At 40.7% G+C, this 16,883-nt stretch overlaps 1 protein-coding gene across 2 annotated transcripts in view; it reads left to right on the top strand.

The window, feature by feature from the left end:
- The window catches only part of LOC148337035 (transcription initiation factor TFIID subunit 4), an 87,657-nt gene that overhangs the window by 21,561 nt on the left and 49,213 nt on the right, over window positions 1–16,883 (top strand). For both annotated transcript variants that reach the window (XM_088295342.1, XM_088295343.1), the window contains 4 exons: window positions 448–523; window positions 1,961–2,075; window positions 8,591–8,760; window positions 15,052–15,182. In XM_088295342.1, coding sequence (XP_088151468.1) covers window positions 448–523; window positions 1,961–2,075; window positions 8,591–8,760; window positions 15,052–15,182 — 492 coding nt within the window. The remainder of the gene's footprint in view (window positions 1–447; window positions 524–1,960; window positions 2,076–8,590; window positions 8,761–15,051; window positions 15,183–16,883) is intronic.

Raw genomic sequence — 16,883 nt, forward strand, 5'->3', positions numbered from 1 at the left:
GCAATGTCATGTGATAATGATTTTGGGTTTATGGTTACTTTAGAGTAGGGCTGGGCAATTAATTGATTAATCTGAGTTCAAACAAGACCACATTTTCGCATGTTTTGCATTATACCTTGTTTGTGTGGGGAAAAACTTTCAGAGTTGTTAAGAATCAAGAGAAATAACGCAAAACCCCAGAAAGGAAAAAAATAAAACTGAGCTAAACTTGTTTTAACACGGTCATTGATAAAATCATAAATTGGTTATGTGCAGACAATCTGGAGATTTTATTTGAAGGTGACATCGCCCCCGCCCTACTTTAGAGACACAAATAAATCCAAATTAAATTCTTTAGTGCACTTTACGTTTATCCACCGTATTTTATGATCTTGCTTTATAACTGTACCTCTTGTTTTTGACTTAAGCAAAGTGAATGTAACGCTTGTCCTCGCTGTCTCCTCTCAGGGCATGAAGACCACAGGCACCATGGGCGCACAAGTCCGGATGCCTGTAATGATCACGCAGTCCATGAGAGCCCAAGGTGAGACATCTGCTTCGCTTATCAAACTTGTCGTCTCGATGTTTTTAAAGCCCCGGCAGTCTCATTTTTGCATTCTCGCTCAGCCGCCGTCTTGTGACTCAAAGTTGACCCGACGCCGCGGTGAAGGAGGCTAAACGGGCCATTTAGCCATTAGTGAAGCGTCCTCTCGGTGGGCTTGCGGGATGTGTAACGGGCGGGAAGCATAGCGAGAGAGCAGGTGCTATTCTTTTCTTTTTTTTTTTTTTTTTGCTTCCCTCCTCCGTCTGTCTGCTTTTAAAGCCTCTGCTTACTCACACTGATTCACACACACTCTTCCCATAGAAGCCCACTAACATCGCCCCAACGCTCTCCAAAGCGAGGTAGCTGAGCTCTCTCAGGTGCTGTGTGTAACAAGCGCACTTGTTTACCAATTTTTTACATATGTGTGTGTGTATGCGCGCGCGTGTGTACGTATGTGTATGTAATCAGAGGTGCATACAAATTTGATCTACCACGTACAAGATGGCCCGCAGTGAAAGGATCTGTAGGTCGCTTTATGCCCGCAAATTGGAATGCGGGGTTCGTTCTAAAAATACTTTTTCTGCGCCCTTCGGCGAAGAACATGCCTGTTAAGATCAAGTTTGAATTCACTCTAGCAGTCGTTGTGCCTCGCTGGGGAGGAGGAGGAGGAAAGTGGGGGAAAAGTTTTTCCGAGGTAGCGTGTGGTCTGAAAGTGTGAAGAGAACCGGCTCAAGTTTTGTGCGTGGTCATGATGTAACGGAACCTTGCACCAGCCTGGAGAGTGGAACAAGACACACAGAAAATAAAACAAAACACTAACCCTGTCGTTGTGCCTTAAGCCGTGCAATGTTGCGCTCCTCAGGTTCCCATTTGAAAATGAAATAAAATCAATGAAATACTCGATTTTATATATCTACAGTATATATCAGGTCACATCACCATTTCAAGACTTGATGTCAGATGAAACAGCTTGACAGGTCCTTCACTCTGACAAAAAACAATTAAATAAACTATTTTATTTGAAATAAATGACATTTAAATGCATTTTATACATTGTGTTGTGTCAACTGAAGTCACAATTTCAGTATTTTTTTAAATTTTTATATTGGATGACGCAGATGTGCAGCCCCATTCAGTTTGCGAAACAAAATAAATTGAATTCTGTTTTTGTTTTAATTATAAGAAAATGAATCCGATGGAATTACGTGACTGTATTTTCCCAGGCCTATTTATATTTTTTATATATCACATCACACAATTGTGCAGCCCATACAAGCTGACAAATATAAAATATGTTGGAAAAATACAATAAATATACGGTATTTTATTTCCATTCAGTATTTTCAAGATGATGTGGTTTTAATTTCAAGAATTTATTACAAGATTAAAATGTGAGTTTTCAGTATAATTTTCAGTTTTCTCACCTGCTCCGAACAGGCACAATGGGGAAGGTGGGCACCTTCCAAGCAGGGAGGAGTCCAGTAGGCTTGGCTGTCCAGATCCCTGGCAATCAAAAAAACAAGCTGAACGACCCCGGAGGAGGCTCTTTCAGGTACCACTCATCCCTTCTCTCAACTATCATGGCTCTGTTCTTCCTCGAAGTCTCCACATGGGGACAGCATTTCCTTAAAATGCCTTTGGAAGAAGGACTACGGGCAACACTCTGAGCAAAGAATGGGAGTGCTTGTGCCACCTTCATTATTCCACACATACACGCACAAACACTCTTAATTCCGGAATAAGATATTGCATTCAGATGGGTGAAATTTCTGGTAGCAGCAAAAAACAAAACAAACAACAAAAAAAACCTAATATGTCCGACCAAGGTTCATGACTGTCCATATGGAGACTTTGTGTGTTATTGTTGCGTTTGTACAAGGTAAGGCAAAGAAAGTCTTGTTACATTTGTTTAGGGGCTTCAGGACTGTGCCCCGACATGACCAGGGCCGGGCTGAGGCATGTCTGGGTCACATGGGCCAATGGGTTTTATGGTAATGCCCCCGCCTGCCATGTCCCCGGGGCAAAGGCAGTGCCCCGGAGCCTTGATTGATAAACCGATAAATCTTTAGCTGCGTTGGTAATTAAGCTGTCAGGCGGGGCTTGTTACATGCCGACCATGTTGCCCCCACCTACCCCCTGTGGTGATCACCATGGATCTACACACACACACACACACACACACACACGCACACCCCCCCACCCACGCACACACACCCCCACACACACGCACACACGTGTACACACAATGCACTCTTCAATTACCAGGGTGTCCATGTAGCCTTAAAGTATGCCCCCCCTTAATTATCCTTAAAAATGACACTTAAAAACCATGAATCCGCCTTTAAATGTCTTTAAAATACTGTTGTTTTTTCACTGAACAAAAAAATGCATCCATCCAAATTGATGCCACACTTTGCACAGAAGAAAAAAAACAAAACAAGAGAGCAGTAGCTAAAATCATCCCACTTCTGAAATATAAAAGATGCCCTGCCCTAGTTGGTCAAATCGAGACTTCCTTGTAATCATAAAATATCAGCACCATTTTAAGGAAGAGTTTGCAGTCTTCAAGCTGCTTTCAAGTTTGAAAGTAGCCTCAATTCTCTCCACACCCATCACTGTGACCCAGACAAAAGCCTCAACCCTCAAAAACGTGCACGCGCCATGCACTTTATGTACGCCACAGCTGCTATGTTGCTAGCATGCCTTATTCATGTTGGAAACGCTAGGGGGCTATTTTGCCCCTACATTGCCTCACGGAGGCGGGTTGGACCACGTATTGGTATTTTAAAATCGCCACATTTCATAAAGGGCAGTCTGTACCGTTGCGGGCGTGAACACATCTGACTTGATTCACCGCCAATCAGATCTATGAGTATGACAATGCCGTGGTGTTGTGTGCCAGGCTGAGTGTGCGAGCATGAGTGTGCATGTTGATAATCGTTGACACAGTGACAAGTTTTGAAATATGAATACAAAATAAAATCAGAGGTATAAGAGAGGGCCCTATAGGGATAATTTCATTTTGATAATATTCTACTCTCAAGTCATACTAAGTAAAGTAAAGAGTGTTTTTTTTTAAACTGCAAACTCCCCATTTCAGCAATTTAGAGAAAGTTCAGAAATAAAACTTGCTTATTGTTTTTATTTTGTGTATTTCATATTGGTGCATTATTATAGCTATATTGATATTGAAATATAAATTGAAAAGAGTCATGAAGGATCTAAATGATTAAATTAACATTTTTTTCTGTTCTTTGTTTGTCTGCAAATGTGATGTAATGCAACAACTCTATTACATGTTTGGGACCCCCTCGGAAAAGAGATCACACATCTCAAGGGGTTATTTTTATTTATTTATGTTTTTTTCGTCTAGTTTTGCTCAGCCGCGGGCGATGTTGAGGCATTTCCGAGTGTTGCGTTTGCTCATGTTGTCCCGTACACTTTTTTTTGGTTTGCTGTCCTTTCGTATTGCTCGAGGCCACCAGCGTGTCTTGACACAACCAGGCGCCACGGGGGCAGGTTTGTCGCGAACACGCATCCCAATGTTACAACCTTTCCCGTGTTACCTTAAAAGGAGATGTATAACAGCAGGGTTGGGCAATGAATTGAAATGTAATCGTTATTTCGATTTTGGCTTTTCACCATCAAACAAACATTATTATCGAAGAAAAACGATTTATGTGCCGAACCATGCGGTGTGTTTGCAAGTTCCTGTGTTGTGAAAGCACCCTGAATGCATCGTGTCGCTGGCAGCGAGTATGTGACGCATGTATGGAATATCTTTCAACCGTTCAATGACAACCCTGTTGTATTTCACGAGAAAACTGAGGACACAACAAAAAGAATTACACACATTGTACATTAAAATACAAGACATGCGTCTTTTCGGAACAGTGTTCTTTTTATCTTAATGGAAATGTGTATATCCATTATTTTAAAGTACTTGTTACTGATCTGTTTTCTTTGGTTGTCCTTTCAAGTTATATTTAAAGTTGGAGTTTTGGCACGTTTAGAAATCAATCAATAATGTTTATTCATTGTGACTCCAATATCAATCAGATAATTATTTTTTCTTTAATCACCAACCCATTTTTTTCACTTTTTGGGGGGGGGGGTTCTTTTGTGCATTTAAAAAAAAATAACTCCCAGGCGTCTTTATAACAGCCTTAATAATTACATGTTTTGGTCAAATTCAAAGAATCAATAATAAGAACACATTTACTCGCGATTTGTTCCATTCCTCTGTGAAATTAGCCAGTTTTGAGGGGGCGGCGTTGTCTCATTTTCATGAGCCATTGCTCACCCTGTTCTCACTCTTCTTAAATGACAAAAAAAGGAACAAAAATGAGTTCAAATGTTTTAAATAAAATTCAAAACAAATATTTTAACAAAATAAATACTATCAATGAAATATAATACCGAACGTAAATTTATTTAAAAATATATGAAACTAGACTTTGTTTTGTTCAAACTCAAAATACAAAGCATTTTATTAATAAATATTTTTCTTTTTTGTGTTTGTTTGAAAATAATCTCACAACTATTTATAATTGAAATGTTGTGTATTTTATTCCAATAAAATACAAATAGTTGATTGTAATGCGATTTTACTTTATATTTTTAAATAAAATCCTTCCATCCATACTGCAATAAAATAAAATAGATCATTTTCTTTGTATTTTATGTTGATCCAGTCCCAATTTGAAGACTCTGTCCATAATGAATATGTGACTAAATAAAACAATAAATAGATCCATATTGTCCCATTGCTTAGCCCGTGCCCCTATACTGCAGGGCCAATGCTAAGTAAAGCTTGTGTTACCACGACAACCAGGGGCAGAGGCTGCAATTGCTTGAGGAGAGTATGAAGGGAAAAAAGCAAATGCCCATGACGCTTGCTTGATTGGATAGCTGGATGGATTTTACAACGTTCTTCTTACCATCTTTCTTCATCTTTTTCAATCCTGCTAATCTAGACTGACTTTATAGATAATGTATGTTTTTCTTTTCTTCTTCTTCTTTTTTTTTTAATACCACCATCTACCTCCTTAGTTGGCCCTCTGTGGAATAATGAACTCTCTTTGAGAGGTTGCTTTAATTTCTCGGAGTGTTTGGCAATTGCCAGGGCTCCAAATCAAACGCCCAAGACAGGTCTGACATTAAAAGGAGGCAACGAGATATGAAATGCAAAATATTCCTAGACTACAGCTGGGCGCTAATAAAGCCGAGATGTAATTAGCGGTCCTCGGGAGCCTCTCGAGTTATTGGATTGGCTTGGCTCGAGGGGGACGTGCAGCCGGCAGCCACATGCATGCATAAGCGGTGTTTCCATATCAAGCTTGTGTTTCAAAGCCAGGACACGCCATAGGTGATGATGATAGGGGAGCGCTGCACCGCTCCCGCTTTTAACAAGGAATGGGGGTTGAATACTCCTTAAACCCCTTCTTTTAATGCCTCAACCACTCTGCCCTTTTTTACCTTTATGGTGGCCTGCAGCGTGAACATATTTGAATCTGGCTAACCCCCCCTGCCTTCCGTACTTGGAAGGACTTTGTGTTCTGAATGTAATTGAGTCGCATTTTATTCAAAAAGCAGCAGGCCCGTGCCACTGTGGCGTAGACAAAAACAACAAATGTAACCGCAAACAGAGCTCTCTTAACCATGGGAAAGAGCGGGCCAGCACTTAACTATGTTTTTATTGGAAGCCCGACTTAAACATGAATTAATTGTGCGAGTGAGGAGCTCGATGAGGAGGAGACGCAGGAAGACATGAGCGAACAAATCAAATCACTTCTTAATCACAGAAGCTTTGCTTACATAGTTTGAGCAAAAAATGATCTTATTTGGAAGTATTTTTCGAACGTGCAAACGTTTTGGGCCACCCTCACAGTAGTCATTTTTACATGGTAAAACAGAAACTTGAAGGTTGGCAGGTTTACACCTCACATTTCTGTGGCGGTTTTATATATGCATTGAGGTGGAGATGCACCAAGACATCAGTAAGTGATGCACATGTGCATCCCAGTTGTAGGTCACAAACAATCTTATTCAAGCCCTGATTTGATCCGATTTTTGATTTTCAGCCCCTGATGTCAATTCGATTAAAAATTTTTGGGAAAATCGCTGCCATGCTTGTCTCGGTGCACTCGTGTGGTGTTGCAGCCATCCTCAAAAGCAATTTGCATTGATGTGTAAATTTTGTGTATTTTAAATGCAACCAAAAATGATACACTTTGCTGAGTTGCACTAATCCTGTGAAACTGCCAATAAATCCTTAAAAACATAATTAACTTTACTTGGACATCAATCCATTTTTTTTTAATTGTAGACGGGACTGAAATCATATGAATGAATTTAGGATAATGTACTTATGCTTTTGCTTCTCGAGTATGCTGAATATAATCTACACATACAAAATGCAGTATGCACCTTAATTTTGACGAGTTAAAAAATGTCGTAGCACAAATGATCATTTTGATAGGGTATTTTCTCCTTGTAGCCGTAAGCATGTCAAAGACATGGTATTAATTATTTAGGGAATGGTTTAACATTTGCATATATGTCTCCTTTAAAGGTCCCATTTTATATGGAGGACAAATATTACTTATGGGCAGAGATATGGTTTAATGAAAGCAGAGATAGCTCTCCTTAATATTCATATTCATATGACCGGAAGTTGCTTGTTTTCTTTTAAATATCCCAAAATAAAATTATGAACCGCATTTCTGGGTATTTTTGGTTGATACGTTGCTTTCCTTTCAAGTAGCATTTAGAAATCATTAAACACGTCTGCTTCAAAGTTCTGCTGGCTTCGCATCATCTCAGCATCAGTCTTGCTTTTGTGTAGTTCGGCTCCAGCTGACCCGTGACCTCGTGAGGACAAGGAGTAGGCCTATGACAAATAAATGACATTCCATACATACATTTGGCTGCATCTGTTACTGCCCATTCCTAATGTTTCGTAATATCCTTCAAATACATTTTTAGTATGCTAAATTGAAGTGAAACAGTGAAGCAAATGGCTTTAACTCCCTCATTGCTTAATGGTTTCATGTTTTTCCATTCAAGTCAAGGATGTGGCGGCGTTTGTCGTTGTTTTGTCTTTGTACGCAGCCCACAGGGGCTCGCTTCATTTTAGGACAGGTCAAGTTATCCGCGAGGACGTGGCGAGGGGTAGGTGCACCGCCAGAGGCAGCGTCAGCATCAGCGGGTTTACGCCTCCCGATGTATCCACACTCGCCGTTGTTGTTTTGCACGCCCTCCCTAGGAAGGCGTAATTAGAACGCTTGGAGGTGAAGCACGAGAAGGTGAAGGTGCGCTCTAATGGTCTTTGTCAACCTCCCGCTGCGGTGTCAAGTTTCATATCGGGTTGGCCAATGGTTTGTAAAATGGCAAACCATCGAGATGTGGCACGTAGGCCTGTGGCAGGAGTTATGAGTTTCTTTTGGTTTTTTTTTATACTCATCAAAGCAAAAAAAAAAAAAAAATCTGGATGCAACCCGCTGGCTTGCTCTGGGCCAGTCCTACAACCACAGTGCGTCATCGCCGGGGCTAATTCACGCCAGTACCAGCCGGCCTTTGATCTATCTATCCAGCTTTTTTGGGATGATCTGGAACCTCTCCCGACTGATATAAGGAGAGAGCGTTAAGTGTCTTGTATTAAACAAATACAAAAAACATTTCTGGAATGTCGGAGGAGGACAACGAACAGTTTTTCACCTGTCACGTTTATTGATGACTCTAAATTGTCTTTGCAGAAACATACACACGACTCACAAAACATTAGGGATGTTATTGCAGGTGTTGGCGAGTGAAATTTCAGGATGAACCGAAAATGCACTGCAACTTTTACTGGTGAACTTCATGAGAACTTTTATTTCAGGAGTCAAGCAATACAGTTCCTGGGTCAGTTGGTATTTTCTTTTCACATTTTGACAACATGAGACCAAGATGCCATGTAACAATTGATCAAACAGTAGCTGGAAGAGTGACAGAAGGCCAAGGAAGTGGATGTGCTTGGAAATGGGTGTGGTTGAAGATGGTGACTTTTTCCCGTTTTTATCGCAGGGATGACGACGACATCAACGACGTGGCCTCCATGGCGGGCGTCAATCTGAACGAGGAGAGCGCCCGCATACTCGCCACCAACTCGGAGCTGGTCGGCACGCAGATTCGCTCGTGCAAGGACGAAGCTTTCCTGCACCCCGGGCTGCTCCACCGACGCATCCTGGAAACAGGCAAGTGCGCCACAACTTCAGTGTCGAGTGTCGTTTTCCAACTTTTGGTGCGGATCAAACAGAGAGTGATGCAATGGCTCAGTGTCTGTGGTTTGTAGGGAACATTTTTGTGTCTGTATTTAAAGTGGCATCACTCCGGACGACTTTTGATATTCTCTCTGTCTTTGCCAGCAGTTGTTTGAGGCCGCAACCCTCTTTTCTTGTTTGCCCTCGGTTTAAATGTGATACACTTAACAATTCTTTCACCTCCTTTTAATGAATTCTTCAGTGTCTGTCTGTCTGAATTCACTGGACCGCGGGGCGCACATGCATGAATACTTGATGACTTTGTCTTTTTAACGGCGGCCCATCAGATTCGTCCTGTGGACCAAAGCGGTCCAGTTAAGAAGAATCAGACTCTGAAGAGAGTTTTTTTTTTATACCCCACCATTCCCCCCAAGTCCCTCATGGTGAAATCGATATAAGCCAAGGTGGTGATACTGTCTTCATTACCTGGTATTGCCACTAAAAGCTCTCCATGTCACCTTCAGTGATAGTATCACAGCTGTAACTGAGGCGTTTACATGTAAAAGCCGCCTTTTCCCACCTTGTATCTTGGTCATTATTTACAGCAGGGGTGTCAAACTCATTTTAGCTCAGGGGCCACAAGGGGGAAAATCTATTAAGAGGACGGGAGGACGGAATGTTACAGTGACGTGTCCTCAAATTTAAAAATGTTCAATTTAGGAGTGGCATTACATACAGTTGAGAGGGACTGGCAGAGCAATTTCAGAGTGTTAAGAGTAAAGGTCCAATCAGCGTCCTCGAGCAATAGACCAACCAAATCCTCCCTGTTACTTCCTGGTCGGCTGCTACACAGCCAATTCGTTGTGTATAAATGACAATGTGAAACACCTTTATTTGGATTCATAGTCAGAATGGCCCTCAGAGGGAAGCCATAACTACGACGTGTCCCGTTGACAAAAATGAGTTTGACATCCCTGCTCTAAAAGAGAGTACCTCCAAAACAGAAAGGTTCTCGGGACGACTTTGTCCTCACGTTCCATATCAATCCCGTTTATGTGGAACAGCAAAATAGAAATGGGCCATAGGTGCCTTCCCGATTCCTACTGCAGGAAATGGAAAATCTCAAGGTCAACTTTTTTTTCCATGTCACTGTTCTGTATAAACAGCGCTAACACAGAATGGGTCGACCCAGGAATTTTCCACTTCCTATGCTAGTATCAGAGATTTGGGATGCCGCCTGAGGCCTCTTTCATCCTGCATGTAAACAGTATTTTTTTTTTCGTGGCTGCTGTGCAGTGTAATAGGCACCAACACAGAAACTGGGGTTATGAATTTGACCAAGGAAATTTATGCCTCCAGGCGTTTGAATCAGAACCGACACGAGGTATGACGTTCTGCGGCCCCTTTCACACTGTCTACAAAGTGCAGATTGTTTCTCTGGTTTGTTCTGTATAAATGTCACCTACACTGAATGGCGTGTATGAAGTAAACCTAGTTATTTTCCACTTTCGGAGGTACTAACAGAGCCATCACCAGGCAGGGATGATGCGTATGACCATTTTTAAACTTCCTGTAAATGGGAACAAAAACAAAACAGAAACCAAAATTGTCGCTTATTGGCTGTCTCTCTGCAGCGTGGAAATAAGTGTGATTACTCAAAATAAAACATCAACATCATGACTGGACATAATCAAAAAAACACCACACAACATTTCACGCAGCAGGGTGGTTGGCAACCTCTTCTTCAGCTATCTTTGGGCCCGCAGGCCAAGTGGACTGTCGGCATGGTTGTTATCCCGTCACCTTGGGGGCGCAGGGCTTCTTTTTAAAAATATACACTTTCCCTCCAGGGGCGGCACAGCATGATACAGTGGGGCAAGAGGCGAGGCCGCCCCGTGCTGGGCTAGTGGCACCCGTGAAGCTTTGTTGTGTCAGTTGATTGGCCTCGCCACGCACACAGCTGACAGCCGTCCAAGGGAGGCACCCCGGGCCTGCCAGGTCCGCTCAATCAGAATGTCCTCACCGCTTTTTTGGGGCCAACAAGCACAGGGTCTTGCTTTTACTGAAATTTGACTTTAACCTTTTTTGGCCTCAACTTTAGCCAGAAAAAGAGCGGTTGTCTACCAAGATGCTTTTCCCATGCCAGAATGTTTAAAAGCAAAGTCAAATTTTCATTTTATCGCAGTCACATGCGGTAAGATTCTAGATTGGTGCGGCAATGACTCCTCTGTAGTCGGATATAAAAATATGAACCCCAAATAGAAGATTAGTTTATATTTAATTTTGTTGCTTAAATGGAACGTGTTTAATTAAGGTCAGCATTTCTTAATATTTACAAAGCTTTTAAATATACTTCAAATAATTCCACACTGTACAGCAATGCTATGGCACGAAAAACAAAAGAATAGTTCATATATGGTCAAGTTTGTAGGTTTTGTGGATCTTCCTTTTTTCTTTTTCTTTTTTTTATTATAAAAAGCATTTGGCTTTACCTTAGCCAACTATAAAATCGCCCACTTCTCTGCTATCATAACTGTATATCTGCTGTTTCTTACAAACCAATCACTTCGAGTTATGTTTATTTATTGGAGCCTAACACAGTTACCTCGGTACAAATGGTTAGAAGAGATCACCGGGGACTCCCAGCTCAAGATGGCGGTTAGGTGTGCATGTCCTCATCCAGCGGTGGCTTCCTCTAAGTGGTTCTGTGTCCATGGCCACTGCCCTCTGCCCGATATTGTCTGGGCTCTACCGTGCGCTGTCACTCACCTTTCTGACTGATCAGAAAGACAAAATATGTTCCATGCAATATATATATATAAATAATATTATTTTTTTAGACTGTTGAACATCACGCGCAGTACGTGTGTGATGAAACGTATGTATTGTGGCAATGTAATGTCACTTGTGTGAGGGCACGCATGTGCATTTGTACAGGAAATACACCAATTGACCTTAAACTGCATGACTTGAGAAGTCATTCTATTTCGAAAATTTGAAAATCTGGATTTGACTTTTATTTTTCAAAGAATACATTTATTTTTTTGTGTGTTGTGCGCACCACAAATCTGGCCACCATTGTGGCAGAGTCCAGATGCCACCTCATTAAGTGAGTATCCTGCAGGGAGCTCCAAAGATGATTACATTTGGATTCAAGGATGAGTGCATAAATATACAATTTTATGTCATACTCTGAGTTTTTCGTCTTTTAACTTTTGTAACCCACGTGAGGACTTCACTTGACTCGACTTTTTCGAAATTTAGCGCGGGATCCGCTTGACCTTTTGTCGCAGTCACTTGGGACTTACTTGAAACTTGAAGGTTAAGATTTTCGATGCGCTTGTGACTTGTATATATGTGACTGACTCACTCTAAACCAGGGGTCTCAATCTCGCGGCCCGCGGGCCATTTGCGGCCCGCGGGATGATAGTTTGCGGCCCCCGCCTGATTATGAAAGTTTAATCTTCGTGCGGCCCGCGAATTTGATATGACTGGCACTTTACAGTGTAGTTATAAAGCTTTAATTACAGTGTAATTAAAGCTTTATAACTACAGAAGTAGGCCTACTCATCCCAGAACTATGGTTTATGCTTAGGATCTCTGCTATTTGACAAGATTTTGATTTGATTGACAGGAGACCCATGCGCGAACAGGATGTGCAGTCTGATGTAGCTTTGCATCAGCACTAGCACAGACGGGACTAATTATAAAACGTAGGATTACCTGGTCACAGTGGATAAAATTGAACCGCGGTTTATTGTTGGGCACATCTTCAGCTTTAAAACGAGGGTAGGATTGTAATTTTTTTTCGATGTTTTAGTAGGGATTTTGCGGCGCCTGAAAATTACTTCTGTTTTTTTTTTATTTAGTGAGCAGGCTTGTTGAAAACTTTATCAAAATATAAACTGAGTTTTTATTATTTACTTTTGTTTCTATGACAGTATGTGATTTTTTGGTGGTTATTATTATTTATTACTGATTAATTTTCTTATTAATTCCTTATTTATTTTCTTATTAATTCCTTATTTATTTTTAAATCTTATTTTGTGTTAAAAAATACAAATAAAGACATTTGAGAAGATTAGATTTTTAAAATTTTTTTCTTGCGGAAAACCTGATGCGGCCCAGCCTCACCCAGAGTCTGCCTCTAGTGGCCCCCAGGTAAATTTAGTTTGAGACCCCTGCTCTAAACACAACTTTAGTATTGTTATGCAAGCTGCAATTTATGTTATTGAGGACAGTACTACTGAACCTACACGTTCCTTGAAATATTAATTCCTCCCTTGAAAAGATCTTGTTTTCAGAAAGCAAGGGGAGCTCATTAGTGTTTTTCTCTAACCTGGTGACATTGCCACACTAAGTGTGTGTGTGTGCGTGTGTGTGTGTCACCACGGTAATGAGCAGGAACCATTTCAAAGCACGAGCGAGCCAGTGCTATATGTATTGTCGGGCTGATTTAAATAATTGCTGTGGTTTACTTAAAAGGCTGCTAGAGAGGAGAATTATGTTAATGGAGTCATTTATAAAGAAGTTGGAAACGGATAGCAAGTCTTTTTGTTATGACTCGCGATGAATTTTGGCTCCGAGGAAGCTAAATTATCCGATGTCGCAAAGATATGGTCAGTGTCGTTTACTTTGCTTTGAAGGAGCTTCTAAAGCCCCATGTCAGAATTTTGTGAAACAAGTTAAATTCTAGTTAATTGCACATTCTAATCCAGTACGGTGTGTGTGTGTGTGTGTGGGGGGGTGGGGGTGCGGGGGTGTGTATGTGTGTGTGTGTCTGTGCGTGTGGTTTTTAGCTAAGCCACAGTATTTGGTGACAAAACCCCTTAGTGCCGTGTTTCAGTTTTGTATTATTTGATGACGCATAAAAAAAAAAAAGAAATTAAATCGCAAAATAATTATGTCTGTTTCTGGTTATATGTTCAAGTTTTTCAATTGGGTTTTGGTCTGTGATTATTCCACTCCATGAGTTTAAGCCTGCACCTGCGCTTTTATCATTTTATCATGATCATCCCCGTTACATTAGGCTAGCGCTAGACCCAATTGACACCGTTTTGTGTGTCCTCTACTTTGGAAATTGTGTGACAATAATTGCCGAGGATGTATATATGGATGGTTCTCCGAATGTGTGGTCCAGGATTGTGACACGAGAACCTAGAAATAAATGTTTTCAAAACCCCGGCCAAAATGATATATGCTTTAAATCAAACCTTCCATTAGTTTGTTCGCGGGAGAATGTCATATTGTATTATGTCATATTGAAGCACTTAGTCCCTGAGCACCAACTCGAGTAAAAAAAAAAAAAAGTATTTTTACATTTGAACAGCTTCACTACCTTCATGCAGAGATATTTAGTTGAAAAATGACCAACTGGTGAACAATAGCTGTCATTGCCGTTACTTATGAGGCGCGGTAGACATCAACAAATGAACAGCGTTTGCTTCGCAAATTGCATAACGCCTGCAGCTGAACTGCGTGCCACACAAATCCTGCCGACTCATGTGCAAGAATACGCTAAAGACATAGTGTGTGCAACTAGCATGAAATATATATACTATTCCTAGAATTAAAATAAATTTTTAAAAAAAGTTGACGTTGGACCTTGCGGCGAACGCATTGAACTTCCTGTTCAACTGACTATAAAGTCATTCAGCAAATTACAGTATTAGAGCGCGAGTGCTACCACGGGTTAACAAACCTCACCTATTTTTTTCAGGCGTCGTATTTTCATACTATTGTCAGCGTGGGACATAAATGGTATTGTGTTGCAGTGATATTCTGCGTTGTCATTTCTCGAAGAGGAAGGAGCTGCGACCGCTATTTTTCCACCACTCAAAATATATTTACAGACCGACGGCACAAATCTCCTGCAAGTCGTTTATTTTATCTCAGAATTATGTCAGCAATATTGTAAGCAGTGAAATCTGGTGATTTATCGTAAAGGGAAGTAAATCGAATCAAATCGAAGCCATGTCGATATTTTGTGTATTACCACAAAAACATAAACATTGGAGTTCCGTCGTAAAAGGAGGCCACATGCAGTATCTCTGTTCTATTTCTGCTGTGCCAGCCGCTGTTGCAGGATCTTTGCGTGAAAAGGGATTTTGAAACCTTCTAAGTTAACTCAGCAAAGTGTGAAGAACGGTCATGTTTTATAATCGTGAAACTTTTAATTGTATAATACTCACTGGGCGGATTGAGGCATGCTGGCATCCGAGAAAAGCTTTTTTTTTTTTTAATTGTGCTATGGATTAATTACTTTGTGCTGGTTTCATTTCACAGCCAAGAAGTTTGGCGTTATGGACGTGCCCATGGAAGTTGTGACGTTTATCTCGCATGCCGCACAGTCGCGACTTCGCACAGTCGTCGAAAAGGTTTCGGCCATCGCGCAGCACAGACTGGACTCCTGCAAGGTATGACATCATCCTTGAAACTTACTGTAACTGTGCAGCTACACGATGTGGACAAGTGTAGTGGGACCTAGACCTTCCACTTTTACCCACTGTCCTTTGTTGTTTTGGCACAGATTTAGATTTGTAAATACATTGTTTTGACATCAAAAGCCAACCCATACTGTACTGCTGATAAAGATACAAAACAGTATTTTATTTGTGATGAAAGAAGAGAGTTGAATCTTCCATTTGTTAATTTCTGCGTTTATGTAGTCATAAAACGCATTTTTCTTTGAGCCTTAAATCTAAATTGGCTGGTACTCAAGAGGTTCTCTCTATTTTTAAATATCTGGCACTGGAAGTGTAAAAATTATTATGCACTTTTGTCCGACATTTTTATATAGAAATAAATAAATAAATTATATATATATATATATATATATATATATATATATATATATACATGTATATGTATATATATATATATATATATATATATATATATATATATATATATATATATATATATATATATATATATATATATATATATATATATATAAATAATGGTCTTCTTGGTGTCCGAAATACACAAAGGATAAAGAATTTCAGCAACCAAATGCGGACTTAAGAACTAAGTCGATAAAGTGGAATGTTTTTTGTAAAAAGTTAAGATAGAAAAGAACGCTAGTGTGCTTTTCCATATTAGCGGTGACTTTTAGAAATAGAAGCACATTTAATTGGCCAACATTAAAGCCCAAGCATTTGGGAAAACTTTGAAAAGGTGTTTTTCCCGACACAGAGGAGAAACCTATCCCCATCCTGTTTTGCGCTTCTTCTTTCTCATTTCTTCCTTTTTTTTTTTGTGGTTTGGCAAACGAGGTGTGAGAGCGACAACCGGCGCTCTGTGAAGCCACTCTGTTGACATCAGCGAAAAAGGAAGAAAAAAAATTAAAGACAGGGGGGAAGAAGATGAAGCGGTCCTTAAAGAGTGACTCGGCTCGCTACGTTTGCGGTGGCAGGAGAGTGCAGGCTCAGCGCTGCAACAAAGGCTGGATGAGAGAACGCGAGAAACAGGAAGCGGGGTGCGAGGGGAATCCTCTGATGTGTGCACCCGCACTCGCTCTCCTTGTCGGAAGCGGTAGCGCATACCCGCACCTCGCATGAATATAGGCAATTATCTTATTAACTTTTGATAACCTGCAAAGAAAGTTGTTTTCTTTGTCTTTACGTGCGCACCTTTTGGGGGGTTTTCCCAAGCGCTTTATACAAAGAGAGGGCTTAGTCTGTAAACAGAGCTTTTTTAAGCAAGCAACTTGGGAAGTGTAACTTCAAATGAGTAGGGAACGTTTGCGCTTTGTAATTTCCATTGTCCCGGATTACACACCGATAATCAGGCCGATTTTAGAGCTCGATTCCCTGTGACCGATCAAAGTCATCAAAGGGACACTGCTCAACAGAAAATCTTAATCAGAGATGGCTGTATGTGTCCCGAAACATATTTTTGACGCTGATTTAAAAATTCCTTTTTTTCCGAGCACATCAGGTTTTTGACCGATTAAAAACTAGCCCAATACGGATTTTAATATGCCTTGAAATGTATAAATCTGTAAAAAAAAGAAACAAAAAAAAACAAAACATCCTCCTGTTGCCGCAGCTAACCCTTGATTGACAACGAATGGTTATAACCGTATTGCACAAGCATTTATGGGGCAAACCTAA

Source organism: Idiotropiscis lumnitzeri, chromosome 5 (assembly GCF_059441095.1).
Source record: "Idiotropiscis lumnitzeri isolate Australia: NSW breed Sydney's pygmy pipehorse chromosome 5, RoL_Ilum_1.0, whole genome shotgun sequence".
Classification (NCBI taxonomy): domain Eukaryota; kingdom Metazoa; phylum Chordata; class Actinopteri; order Syngnathiformes; family Syngnathidae; genus Idiotropiscis; species Idiotropiscis lumnitzeri.